The sequence below is a fragment of the Canis lupus genome, chromosome 32 (genome assembly GCF_003254725.2).
Source record: "Canis lupus dingo isolate Sandy chromosome 32, ASM325472v2, whole genome shotgun sequence".
NCBI lineage: Eukaryota > Metazoa > Chordata > Mammalia > Carnivora > Canidae > Canis > Canis lupus.
Window position 1 is genome coordinate 34,472,517 of NC_064274.1, and position 14,291 is coordinate 34,486,807.

Sequence of the window (14,291 nt, forward strand, 5' to 3'; positions counted from 1 at the left end):
CACCCGAGCTGCCCTAAACTTCCATACTTTAAACAAATAGATGTGGTTAACCCATTCTGTCCTGTAGTTAATTCCCATGCCAATACAAACACAGAAATGCAAAATAATACATAATTGTTACATTTCTCCATATGTATTTGAAGTAAAATAAAATCATTTGCTTTATCTAATTTTAGGCCTTGACCTTAAGTGTGGAGAGGAGATATAGGCTTTTGTCTAGACTAGAAACAAATTTCCAATTGACTTGCATTTGAATGTATCTAGAACTCCAGCTCTTCTGAAGGGACTGTGGTGCATTTATTTTTCACAATTAAGCCTATATATCTAGACTGAAGTCTTAGCATATTTTATAAAACTTTAGCTTTCAATAAATAGGAGTAATAACTCTTTTTATTCTTTTAGTGATTCTTGATTCTATTTTCTTTGCAGCTGTCTTAATTTTATAGAAAAGAAGTACTAAGTCCATTTAATCTTGTCTGAAAAGACATTAAAATGAGAAAAAAAAACATTAGAATGAGGAACATTAGAATGATAAGACCCTAACTAGCTAAGAAACACTGGCAAATTATTACCCTTCCTTATTCTCTCTCTCTCTCTCTCTTTTTTTTTTAACTCTGGGACATAAAGTGGAGGCATTGAACATGTATCTTTGTTCTTTTAATTGTTTGCTTTACTCTAAAGTCAAATCTTATGCTTGTCCTTGGTAGTCTTTAAGAACACATATCTGGTCCAGAATAAGAGCATAAGGTCTTTTTTATGAGGGCTGCTCTCATAACCTCTGATATTTACTAAAAGCTCTGATATTTACTAAATGTCTAACTTTAAGCAGGTTAACTACTTAACTTTGCTATGCTTCAGGTTCTTCATCTAATTTTTTAAAAAGAGGTAAATAATAGAGCCTCTCTCAAAGGTTCGTTTTGAAGATGAAATTAAGTTAATACACACAAAGGACCAGAAGTACCAATGTCTAGTAAATAAAAAAATTCTTTAAAAAAGTTTTAATTTATTTTAATTAACAAATTTATATATACGCACTAAGTTGCATGGGTAAAGCAAACAGGAATTTCATGTGCAAACATCCCAGAAGCTGCTCACCATCTAAACAGAGAAGTTAAAAAGGGGTGATGATAGATGCTAAGTTAGCAGTGATTCAAGCTAATAGCAGAGTTTAGAAGAGAAGCATCTAACTGGACCTGGTGTGGGGGTGGTCAGGAAGTCTTCAAAGAGGATGTTTTACCTAAACTGAGCGAGGAGAGGAAAAAGATAAAGAAAGTGAACAAGAGAAAGGGAAGAGCATAATAAGCCCTATGTTACAGGCATGAATAAAAAGGGTTCCACCCACATGGCTGGATGTTGCAGTCCTTGGCATGGTGTGAGGCCAGTGCTGACTGGATTCATACAGAGAAGAGATGTGCATCCACGCTAAGAGGTTCAGACTTGAAGGGAAATCATTAAATGATTTTGAGAGGAATGGTATGAAAAGATTTCTATTTAACATAAGATATAAGGTGTATAGAGGGTGAATTAAAGGAGAAATACTGGTAAGAAATATACATCAACTGGAGAATGATCAAGTGAATAATGCCAAAGTCTTATTTTAGTGTATAGTATAACATTCATAGTGTAACTTTAAATAACTCTAATGTCGCCCTTTCGGCCGGGAGCAAGGTCGCGGAGGGCAGCGGGCGTGGTGCTGCCGTCCCTGCCCTCTCGGGGGCCGCGGCTCTCGCAGGACCTTCAGCGGCGCTATGTTGGGACAGAGCATCCGGAGGTTCACGACCTCTGTGGTCCGTAGGAGCCACGATGAGGAGGGCCCCGGGAAGAATTTGCCATTTTCAGTGGAAAACAAGTGGAGGCTACTACTTATGATGACTTTGTATTTTGGATCTGGATTTGCTGCACCTTTTTTTATAGTAAGACACCAACTGCTTAAGAAATAAGGATGTTTTAATTGATCCACTAAACAGATGTGAAAAGGAACATTTTAAGAGGTGCAGTCCCTGAAAAATGGATCAAACTCTTGAATTGAACATACTCAACATGTTTGTAAATAAACTTATGGCATGAATCTTTAATGCCTCTTTGCTGAAACATGGAATGTAATAATTGTGCTTTTTTTAATAAAGTGGGTTTTTTAAATATTTTAATTTATTTATGATAGCCACACACAGAGTGGGAGAGAGAGGCAGAGACACAGGCAGAGGGAGAAGCAGGCTCCATGCACCGGGAGCCCGATGTGGGATTCGATCCCGGATCTCCAGGATCGCCCCTGGGCCAAAGGCAGGCGCTAAACCGCTGCGCCACCCAGGGATCCCTAATTGTGCTTTTTTATTTGGGAAATATTCAGGATTAGTTTGGTCAGAATATGTGTGTGATTGTACCTGTTCCTTGTTTTTAGATTTGAGGTTTTATTTAATTTTTTATTACTAGGTCAGGACCTTGTTGGTAATCTATGTTACTAAAAATACAAACTTTGTTGTCACATAGTAATCTTTTAATTGAAAAAGAAGTATACTTTTATTTGCCTTTACTAAATAAGCAGTAAAATTGGTTTTCTTCATGAGTGACACTCATGAGGAAAAGCACTAGTGTATACAGAGTGAAGTTCCAAGACTTTCCTCCAGACCTGTGATCTAAAACTAAAATTTTGCCATGATAAATTTGCTATTGACCAATACTAGTCTTCTTTAGACTAAATAAAAGTAGAATATTTGAAATGAAACGTAATAGCTTATAAAACAATATGGAAATATTTCAAGTTTATTCTGGAATTTTAGTAGAAATGGACTAAAAGATGGTTCTGATTAGTAATTTATATCAGTGAATCAAATTTATGTTATTGATAGTGAAATGCTGCTAGTTACTTAAAATGTAGTGACTTTGTTCCTAGGGCTTTGTATTGGGGCAGGAAAAAGGTAGTTTTTAAATGTTTAATCCTTGTTTAGTCACTTTTGGAATACCATACTGATGTTAGAAAAATGCCGTAAAGCATAGATTGTAAACTGGTGCTCCATTTGAGCTCTAGACTTTTCAGTGAATAGGGGTGCTGTACTTTTTAAACTATTATTTAAAAACAAGAATAGTTACAAGAAAGTCTCTTTGGGTTCTTGAAAAATTGCTCTGAGTGGTTCTACATCCTTCCATAGAACAAAACTACTGCCTAAATTAGTCCTCACAACATTAGATTATCTGCGTACCCCTAATGTTAAACTACTGATTTGGTGGAACCTTAAAAAACTTTATGTGACTGGGCCTATCATCACAATCTCCAATAATCATGCAATAGTTACTTAAATATGGATATAATTAAATCTTTATGACTGCCCAACTTAAAAAAAAATAACTCTGATGTCAGGGGAAAATCCTCACGCTAGAATACTAAATTAAAATGACAAGATATAAACTGTATATTCTATGGTTATACATACTTAAGAAGCACTTTAAAATGTTAATTGTGGCGGGAGGTAGGTGAATTTTGTCCTGTTTTATTTTCCTTTATTTTCCACATTGTTCTATGAAAGCATGTTTTTATTACTTCTGTTATTAGAAAAAACCATATTTTTATACATTTTAAATCAACTCAGTTGAATTCAATTCTTGTGAGCTTTTGTCTTTTTCAGGGACAGTAAAAAACTATGTTAACATACTCTTTAATTACACAGAGTTTGTTAAATATAAAATGCTTGACCCTTCCATATTGCTCAATATGTTATATAAAGTCATTTAACTGGATAGCAGCTGCAGGACACTGGTACAATTTCAATTATGAATTATATTTGAAGTTAGACAATTTTTTGTTATCCAAGGTTAAAGTTTTCTCTCTACTATAACTAGATTCAGAAAAATAGAGCAAAATCCAGAAACACATTAACACAAACACACAAACAGTAACTTTTCAAACCTTTTTTCTTGGACAACAAATTAATTCTTAAAGTCTGTAATTTTACTATTCTGAAGCAATTTCAACAACATTGTTTTCTACTTTCACATTATAGTAAAGGAAGTAAACCATTGGCTTAAATAATATATTTTAAAATTGTTTAATTAACTATCTTGAAAAGTGTTCTGATGTTATTATGTTTAAATATATATAAGGGAAAATTTTATGAAACATTTATGTTACAAAATATAAGGCTTGGAATGGACCAATTCTTTTTCTATTACTCAATATCATGCCATCCACCAATATCTTAATCAAAATAGTATGCCAATTTGATCCAAACCCTATAATTTAAGAAATTTATATATTTATTGTTTTCAAAATTCACTTAATCAAAAAATTACCACCTCCTAATTAGTTATATTCTTCAATGAAAAGGAAACAAGAGCCATAATAATAAAAAAAAGTTTACTTTTATTTATTATGACAATTATGAATAAAGCATATGAAGGAAGGAGAATTTGTAAATCACTATATCTAGGCTAACATGGATGGCATCAGGGTTAGAGGCTTAAAAATTCTGAACCACTGAGACTTATTAGAAATCTAAATTTCTAATTTAGACTAATTCAATGGCCATTCAAAAGTTTATAATTTAAGATATCCCCAATTTCCTTGAGTAAATCCTTACTCATTAGTAAAGATAATTTTATGCATTAGTATGAAATTAAAAGGTTATTGAGATAGTAGCAAGATGTATCATTAAAATGCCAGAAAAGTTGCTAATATCTCATTTGAAATGTAGATTTTATTTTTAATTTTGACTTAAACAGTTTGGCTTCATAGAGAGCTCTTCTTGGTTGGCATAAGAAATTATTCCAGGACAGATAATTCTTTGACTATTGTAAGAGGATGATATTTCGAGCTGTATTTATTAGCTTATCTTGTCTGTTAAACATTTATGAGCTGGTTCTTTATCGTCCAAAATGGCAAGGGAGCAAGAAAGATGAGCTGGAAAAAGATACTATGAGACCTTGTGGACACTGAAAAGATATGATCACGGGTACAGATTCTGTCTCAGGATGCCTTAAACATGTCAAAGCACGTTCTCTTCAGACCCACTCAAAAGCTTGGTAAAAGGAATAGAGGGGAAATTAAAAGTATCCAATGAGGCATAAACTGTAGTATGTGAGCAAAAATGGAAAGCTCATCTCAATCATCCATGTCTTTAATTTCTCAGAATTGCCATTTCAGGAAATGAACATTTCTATTAGAGAAAAAAGAGGCCCTAAAACATTATCATATTTCACTATTATGACAGTCATTCAAGGGAGGGGGCTTGCGTGTGTGTATAGTGGCTTGTTCTTTATCCTAGAGAAAATGAGAGGATTTTCCTTGCAATACTAATAAGAAATATCTAAGATAATATTCCCAAATATAAGAGAGAAATTTTGCATGTTATTGAATCTATAATTTTGCTTATACAGTCCCATAACTTTATATGACATCTTGATGCCAATATATCTTACTATTATAATCTCCTGAATTGCAGACTCACAAAGCCAAATGACTAATATTTTGGATGCCTAAAGTATATCTCAATCTCAGCTTCTTAGTAAATGTACTCTTGATAGCCCCTTCCTCAAACTGGCTCCTCTCCCAATATTCCTCATCTTAGTAAATGTGCTTTCATTCATCTGCTTCTTCAAGCTAAATCATTTGGGCCATTATTGACTCTTCTTTCTTCCACACCACATCAAATCCATCAATAAAAGGTATTCTATAGTCAACTATGTCTCACTACTTCCACTAGTATTGCCCTGCCCGAGCATTAATTTTTGCCTTAAAATATCCTCTTAATTTGTATCTTTGTTCCACACTGGCTGACTTCAGACTCTTCTCCATTCGGCAGACAGATTATTTCTTTCAAAACATAATCTGATTGTGTCAGATCCCTATTCAAAAGCTTCCAATGGCTCACATCACATTTAAATAAAGAGAATACTTGTAAAAAAAATATAAAAAACACACTTACGATAATATAAAGAATAAAATGTCTTTCTATGGCCTATAAGGCATTGCATGATTTGGTCCTGATACTAAAGAGAGGTTAGAAGAATATACAAAATACACAAAATAACAACATTTGTTTTTCATATTTATAATGCTTTTCTGTCTCTTAATTAGCTTCTCAATCTACTACTGCAGTGGTCCCCAGAATGCAAGAATGCCAGCAGGGGTAATAAACGTATCTCCATAAGAAAATATTACAATTTTATTTTTATTTATTGTGTATCTCAATATAATGTATGTGGTATAGTAATGTGTTAGCATAATGGGAATGAATTTAACTTATATGTAAATAAACATTTATGAATGTTTTGTGGATACATGTTCAAAATCATTTTTATTGATATGGTATAAGTCTCAAAAAATGTTAGATACCACTGGCTTAGAGGGAATTTCTTTTCACCGTCCATTAGGAGAGAAATACTAAACATATTTTAAAACCTTGAAATACTTTAAATACAAGTGGGTGACTGTGTAAATTATAAGGAATACTACTTTTTAATAAGGTAACAATCATCCTTTCAGAATTAGTACCCCCTTTCTCTGTACTTCCTTGAAACTTCAACAGTCATGGCACTAAATTCAGGTTTCGCAATTTGCTTATGTTAAACCTGAGGTGGCAGGAAATTGAGGTGAGTAGTACTTGAGTTTCCAGTCCATGCTTTTAATCACTATCTTTTGAAAAGCAAGAGCAACTGCTTGTTTCCCTTTAATGTTTCATTAACTTCTTTTTCACTCCTGGCATTGCCAGGCGGAGAATAGAGAACAGGTTACTTGGAAACAAGATAGTGGCAAGTGGAAATAGGGATATTTTTTATCTGCTCCTATAATTCCTCTTTTGCTACAGATGTTGATCTTTTTTTTTATTTTCACTTAAAATATTAAACTTCATTATCCTAATTAATTTTTTAAATGAAGAAAAATTAAATAACATGTTGCTTAGCAAAGGCACTAGGTATAAATACTGAAAGCCAGAGAATTGTAAGAGGATCCCTAAAGGCAAATGTTCTCACTAACCTCACCCTGTTTTCAAGGGTTCTTATGCAATCACAAATAGGCGTTTCCTCTGTGGTCTCTCTGTTCAGTCTACTAAAAACAAAACACAAAGCTATCACATCTCTAGGAGGGAACCTCAAAAGATTGGTCAATGCCATAACGGGGCCAGTGAACTTTGTACTTGAATTTGGTTTTATTTCTTCATGGCTCACTATTTTCTTCCCACTGATACCAGGTAGGATGCAATGAGGTTAATACGTCAAATTAGAAATTAAGATAAATATACTAGATATTTAATTCATACCTGTTTTATAATCATCTACTTATTAACAGTCAAAATATGCAAAAAATTACAACCCTTCTTTTCATGATTGGATTATGAGATAAAAAGTCATTTTTCTTGGATATGGACAAAGTCTTAAGAACTGACTCTTTTTTTTTTCTTTTTTAAATACAGAAAACACTTCACTGAAGACACTAATTGGAGTAATACAAAGTCTGTGTGTTTTCCTAAACATAGGTTTGTTTTGAAATCTACTTCATTGGTTGTTAACCGAAGTCTTTTATTTTTATCATTATGTTGGCATTAAAAGTTAGTGGACAGTAACATGTAATATTACTACATGTTTTTTTGGTCTAGTAATACAGTGATTCTAGAAATAATGAGCTGAAGTTGCTCATTAAAGAGAACAAGAGAAAGAAAAGATGGGGTGGGGGAAGGAATGGGGGAGGAGGGAAATAGGGGAAGTGGGAGGAGGAGAGGAGGAAGAAGGGAAGGAAAAGAAGGAGGGAAGGATGGAGGGAGGAAGAAATGAAAGAAAGAAAAGAGGGAAGTAAAGAAAGTTAAAAGGAAAGAGGGAAAAAAGAAAAGGAAAAACATAGGAAAATAACCCCACATAGACTATGGGTTCAAAATTGCAGTGTTTCCATTGTTACACAGTATTAAAATCATTTTTAAAGGCTAATTTTCTGAAGTCCTGAGATTGTTCATTTTGCAAAGATAGCCTAGAAGAAAGGATAGCACCTACTGTTGTCCTCTTCTACCAGCATCCCATTTGTGAGCGATGGACTAACAAGATTTGTTTTTTTATGGAGACGAGGACAGTTTTTTGAAGGTTCTAGCATGGGAACAAACTACTCATGGTCTGATGAAAGGAAAAGTATCCTTTTTCAAGGAAGATCACCATCTTGATGGAATAGCTTGAATATTAAACATTAAGAATATTCACTTTGTTTCTAAACCTGTGTATCATATCACTCACCTACTCTAGTGCCCCTATAAGACTTGTACCCAAAGCCCCAAGGCCTCTTCCAACCTCCTATCTCCTTTCACTCTTATCCCTGTTTCTATTGTTCTTTCCATGTATGCCTTCAGCTCATTAGTTTCCTGTCAGCATGAAACAACCTCTTCTTCAATGTCAGTCAAAATTCTAAATACTCTGTCCAGCTCAAAAATCACATTGTCCTTGTAGACTTTTCTAATTCTTTCAGACCCTGGAAACCACCCTTTTGTGTATTTCCATTCTCCTCCTCTTCTTCTTCTTCTTCTTCTTCTTCTTCTTCTTCTTCTTCTTCTTCTTCTTCTTTCTTCACTTTTTTTTTTTTCATTACACTGAGTATGGTGCCCAGTATGGGGCTTGAACTCACCATCCTGAGATCGTGACATGAACTGGGATCAAGAGTCAGATGCTTAACTAATTGAGCCAACCAGGCAATCATCCATTCCTTGTTAAAATAGCATTTATCAAACTTTATATTTATTTCTTTCATCAGTCTATGAGGACTGTACCCTTGTGTTCTTACTTCTTTGATACACTAATAGTACTTAATTGGTGCTTACTGAGTGAATCAAGGAACCTACAGCTTTGATGTGAGCATGCAATTACACAAACCTATTCAACCCTAGAAGTTGATGGAGTACAGTTATTGCTGCTAAGATCATTTTCCCTCAAAGAGACAGGTTTTTCTCAAGTTATATTACTGTTTTGACAGTTGTCTGACTAGGAAGACAGCAAAATGTAATGCAAAAAGAGTGAAGGCTTTGGTACCTGACTTCCTAAGTTAAACTTGCAGTTCTGCAATCTCCAGCTGCATGATACTACATTAATTAACATTACTGGATAGTTTCCTCATTTAGAAAATGGAGATAATAACATCCATTTCATATGGTTCTTGGAAGGATTACATGAGTTGATACACATAAATCATTTAGAATATTAAATATAGTAAACATTGAATAAGTACTAGCTAGCAATTTACTATAACTAGAACAAAGAGAACTTTATCATATTAAAAATAATGGGTGTCAATACTTGAGTGGGTTTTGAAGATGGCTTGGATATCACAGGAATTTTTACAGATTTTACCTGCATATCTCATATTTATGTTTGTGTTTCTTAGGAAATTATTGCTAGTTATGTCTTTCTAATTTTAGGCATTCATGTAGGCAGTTAAGATAAAATAAAATATTACTTTAAGTCAAATTTGCATAAAAATTATAAAGCACTTTAGGTATACATTGTTTACCTAAATTACAAAGTCATCTGTGTGTGTCAAAACAAACAAGCGGACAGTGATCAAATATACAGAATTGCTTTCAATTGCACATTAACATTGTAAATCTTGGGCTAAAGATCACTTCTACAGCTCATAATGACATCTATCCAGGAATATACAGTGGTTTATTGATCTCTATACCACTCATATTCTCCCTGCACTCTCCATCCTCCATTGCAACATAAATGTTGCTGGACTCATGGAGCTAATATGGAGTGGATCCTTGGTTGTGTAAGGACAGGAAATAGAATTGGGGGAAAGAGACAGATGGTGAACACATAAATCAACAGGATAGCTTCAGAGAGTAGTAGATGCTATGAAAAACTAAGACATGTAAGTGATAGGTACTGAGTAAAGGGCAGGCAACCACTCTCTGAAGAAATGACGTTTGACCTGAGATATGAATGGCAGAAGAAATTAGGCTTACAAATTTCTGAAAGCCACGGTATTTTGAAACAAAGTGCCAGTAACACAAAAGTCCTGAGGGGCAAACAATCTCGGCATATTTAGACTGTAAAGACATAAGGATGGTATGGTTGGAGTGTAGTAAGTAAAGGGCAGAGTGGAACTTGATTACTGCAGGGAAGATGGCCAGGTCATGGCCCAGAGTTTGAGTTTTATTCTAAGATTAAATGAGATGCCATTGGAGGGCTTTAAGAATGGCCATGACATGCTTTATTTTGCATTTAATAATATCATCCTGACTGCTCTTGGAATAATGGAGTCTGGGTGGCTGGAATGGTAGCAGCTGTCTGGGAGAGAAATAATGGAGCCACTGTCTTTGTAGGCTCATCCTGGAGATGGAAAGAAAATAAGCACTAATTGGAGTATATTTTTGGAGGTAGTGTTGACAATACTTACTGATGGACTTATTCATTCAACAGATATATAATAGGGCCTACCATGGGAACATGTCATAAAAGTAATGTGCCTTATTTAACTGGGAGTTTGCTTGCTCACCAGAAAGTCATTTCCCAAACCATCATAGTTCAGCCAATGGCTCCTTGCACTGTAAGTCACTATGTCTGTGCTTGCTTATAGATGGATTTCTTTTTCAAAATCTGATGAGCACTGGGTGTTATTCTATATGTTGGCATAACTCCAATAAAAAAATAAAAAAATAAATAAAAATCTGAATCACTAAAGATTCAAGAGTCATTATATGCTATAGCATATACTTTTAAAGAAGCATTTGGCAAAAGATAGGATAAAAGCTACTTCCAATTTGGGGCAATGTGATATGTTTAAGTTTCTTTTTTATTTCTCTAAATAGCTCATAATTCCTAAACTCTATGTTTATGAGCGTAACATCTCAGTCCATGTAGAAAGCTCTGCCTATATAGATTTGATTGCTTGAGCAAGTTGTTTAAGTGAACTACAGAATGGACTTCTGAAAGGAAATTTCAGGAGGATGGCAATTTTCAAGTCACATCTTTTATTCACATTTGATTTGAATGTGTACCTGTGTGTGAAAGAGAATTTAAGTGGATATAATAACAGCTTCAAGAAGGAGCAAAATTCCACTACTTACACTTTATACCTTGAATGCTATTATTGGATACCTTAAATTGTGCTAAAAGTGACAATTATAAATCAGGGAAACGCTTCATGCTTGGAATCTTTTACATTGTTTAAGTTAGTAATTTTCACATAGTTCTAAAGGATGTTGGCAGTTGTGAACTTGCCGTTTACAAGAACACGACCTTTTCTTTACTTCTAAATCTCTTTGCCCCTTCTCTAGTTTTAGTTAATGTCTTCACAGAGGTCATTGAACTCTCACTGTTCTGTTAGATGTGAAGTTCAATGGAGACAGATCTGTAGGATCAATGATTGTAGACATGAAGAGTACCCTTTCCCTTTGTGATAAGTAATGAAATCTAGCCTAGAGTTTTCTATTTAATCTGTGGGATTGGGTTTTCTTATTTCTATTGAGTTCAATTTGTTCATCTAAATTATCTATAATTATGAAACAATTGGGAAGGTCTTCCATTTTTCATATAATTAATTTTTATGTACTAAACACAGAGATTGCTATAATTCTATTTATTCCTCATTTGAGCAAGATTTCCACAACAATGTTCACTATAAAGTTTTAAAAATGTATGGACCCAGTGTTTCCAGAAAACCTCTCTATTGTTTAATAATAATAATAATAATAATAATAATATAGGCCTTAAAATCAACAACACTAACCACAAAACCAGAAACTTTTGACAAAAACATCTGAGGTACTTTGGTAGGAACCAAAACCGAATTAAAAAAACAGTCTTGCCTGGCCAAGCAAGTGTTGCATTTGATGGGTCAATTTGTTTTACTGGAAGAAAGAATAATGATAGAAATGTTATCATTTAAAAATAGCTCAGAAAGCACAATAAAGTAACACAACCAAGAATGTTTTCAGAAGCAAAACATATAATAAACTAAAAGCCTTGGTAAAAAGAAAATGTCTTTACCCCATGATTTATGTGTTTCAGCAGGGAGAAACAATCAAGCAAAATTCAAACTGTAAATAAACCCAGAGTTTATGGGCTGCTAACACACCTCAAATATCATTTGATAATAAAAATGATATATATTTCTACTTTTTCAAGTAAGAATTCTATCCAAATTATTTACATTTTCTCTGAAAAACCAAAGCACTTACTTTTTTATCACATTTCATATTATCTGTGTAAAACAGTAAGGGGACTAACATTATTCTCCCCATTTTACAAACAGAGAAATTCTGAAGCAATGGAATATTATATGACTTTTTCTTATAATTAATACAAATAATACATTAAAACAAGATCCTTTGAATTTCAGTAACTAGATAAGTTACATTCCTGTGGCCCATCTGATGAAAGAGAAAGGAATGGGTTTCCATTTTTTCTTCTTTCCATCCTTGACTCCTTCCCTTTCCCTTCCCTTCCCTTTTTTCCTTTCCTTTCCTTATCACCTCTCCCCTTCCTGTGCTTTCCTTTCTACTCTTTCATTCTCCCTTCCTTTCCCTTTTCTTCTGACGCAGCTCTAACAATTTGTGTGAAACAGCATGTGGTATATCATACATGCAGTTATGATCCTATAATTTTCACTTATGAGTTTATTCAACAAATACCTGTTAAGCCAACACTTCATGCCTGCGGGTACACATAGCATGGGTAAGGAAGGTAATATAAAACATAAAGATACCACTGAAAGCACTCTTGTGCATGTGGCTCCATGTGTATATATAGCAGTTGAGTCATGTCCTAAACCTGTGAGGGCCCAGGTGAGGAAGAGAAAGTAGAAGTGAAATCTGAAGGATTAAATAGTAAGGTGGAGGTGGGAATACTAGGGATAGAAAAGTACTGTCGGCATAGGAAGGAGTATATACTAATGTTCTCTATATAGGACAGACCCTGAAATGTCAGCTAAAATTACAAATAACAATTAATAATTGATTCTGTCACTCTCTTGCTTAAATTCCTTCTCTTCCTACAACAGAATAATAACATTCAAACTGTCGACATGTCATACGAAATTTTTATGATCTTATTCTTACCTACTCTTAAAACTTTATTTTCATTTTGTACTCCTGCAAAACCCGAACATTTACAGTTCCCAAACTTGCCATGGTTATTTTACCCTCTATAACTTTCTATGTCTCTTCTCTCAGACTGGAAACCTCCTACTGCAAACTCCCACTCCACAGCCCCACCATGCTACCTTATTTGTCTGATGAATCCTTACTATTGTTCAGCTCACTCAAATATCAATTCCTCTGGACAGCATTCCCAAGCATTTCTTGACTGAGTTATGCACATGTATGAATATTCACACATTAGAACTATTTGATAGTGTCCTCAGGATGGTCTCTTTAAAAAAATGGAATAAAAGAAGAAATAAAATGATTGAGATACAAATAGCAGTTGAGGGTTTGCCCTCTAAAGAACAGTCGGCATTGTAAGAATTAATTATAAATTAAGTGCCAGATTTCCAATCATTTTTATCAGGAATTGTTACATTTAAGATTAGGTCAACCTCAAATAAAAAATTGACAAATAAATATCAACTCAAGCTAACTTTAATGATAGAACCTTTTCGGCCATCTGCTGATAAGAAAATTAGATTTTTTCTTTTTAATTCCTCAATGGAAACCAGCAAGTTAGGTATTTACATAGATACTCATTATTTCAGCATATAGATTCTAATGGAAAATTGAGACTAAATAATTTGGTCACCAGAAATAAAAAAATATGAAAACACGAATATGTTTTGGGAAAGTCAATATGTTTATGCTCATATTTTTATTTTCACATTATCTGACTCCTTGGAGTAGTCAGGGGAAAGTGAAGTAGGAGTAAACAAAGTGAAATAAAGTAAAGTGATACAAATGGTCTTTCTGCTTCACTGTACTACAAAATTAGAAAAAAAAATAAATATGAAGAAAAAGAAACAAGATATATTGAAGGTGTTATATAATTTGTGGAAGAGATGATAAAAATCAAGAATGGGGTGAAAACTCACAAACCAAAAAATAGCACACATTTTCAATTTTAATTTTGTGAAGTTCTACAAAACCCACTTACCTTCCTACTATCCCACCAACCCACTAAGGCATATAAACAGTGATGCAGAGAGGTTTTACTTTTCTTTCTTATCACCACAAATTCACTGGTTTTTGCTTCCAAACTATCCCTGAATGTCAAGAGCATTATGCATCTAATACTTACATATTACAAGCTTCAAAATAAAGAGAGGGGAAGAAAGGTTTATCTATTGACTAACATCTGCATAAATCAGAGGTTGCATTTTTTTCTGTTGAAAA

General features: G+C 33.9%; 2 protein-coding genes across 2 annotated transcripts in view; one reads left to right on the forward strand and one right to left on the reverse strand.

Annotated features, from left to right (window-relative positions):
- Nucleotides 1-14,291, reverse strand: part of LOC112671696 (bifunctional heparan sulfate N-deacetylase/N-sulfotransferase 4) — a 284,811-nt gene that overhangs the window by 81,208 nt on the left and 189,312 nt on the right. The gene's annotated exons all lie outside the window — the stretch shown is intronic.
- Nucleotides 1,661-2,091, forward strand: LOC112671697 (cytochrome c oxidase subunit 7C, mitochondrial-like). The gene has a single exon (XM_035709665.2). It carries the CDS (start codon nucleotides 1,749-1,751, stop codon nucleotides 1,938-1,940), a length of 192 nt encoding a protein of 63 aa, XP_035565558.1. The 5' UTR covers nucleotides 1,661-1,748; the 3' UTR covers nucleotides 1,941-2,091.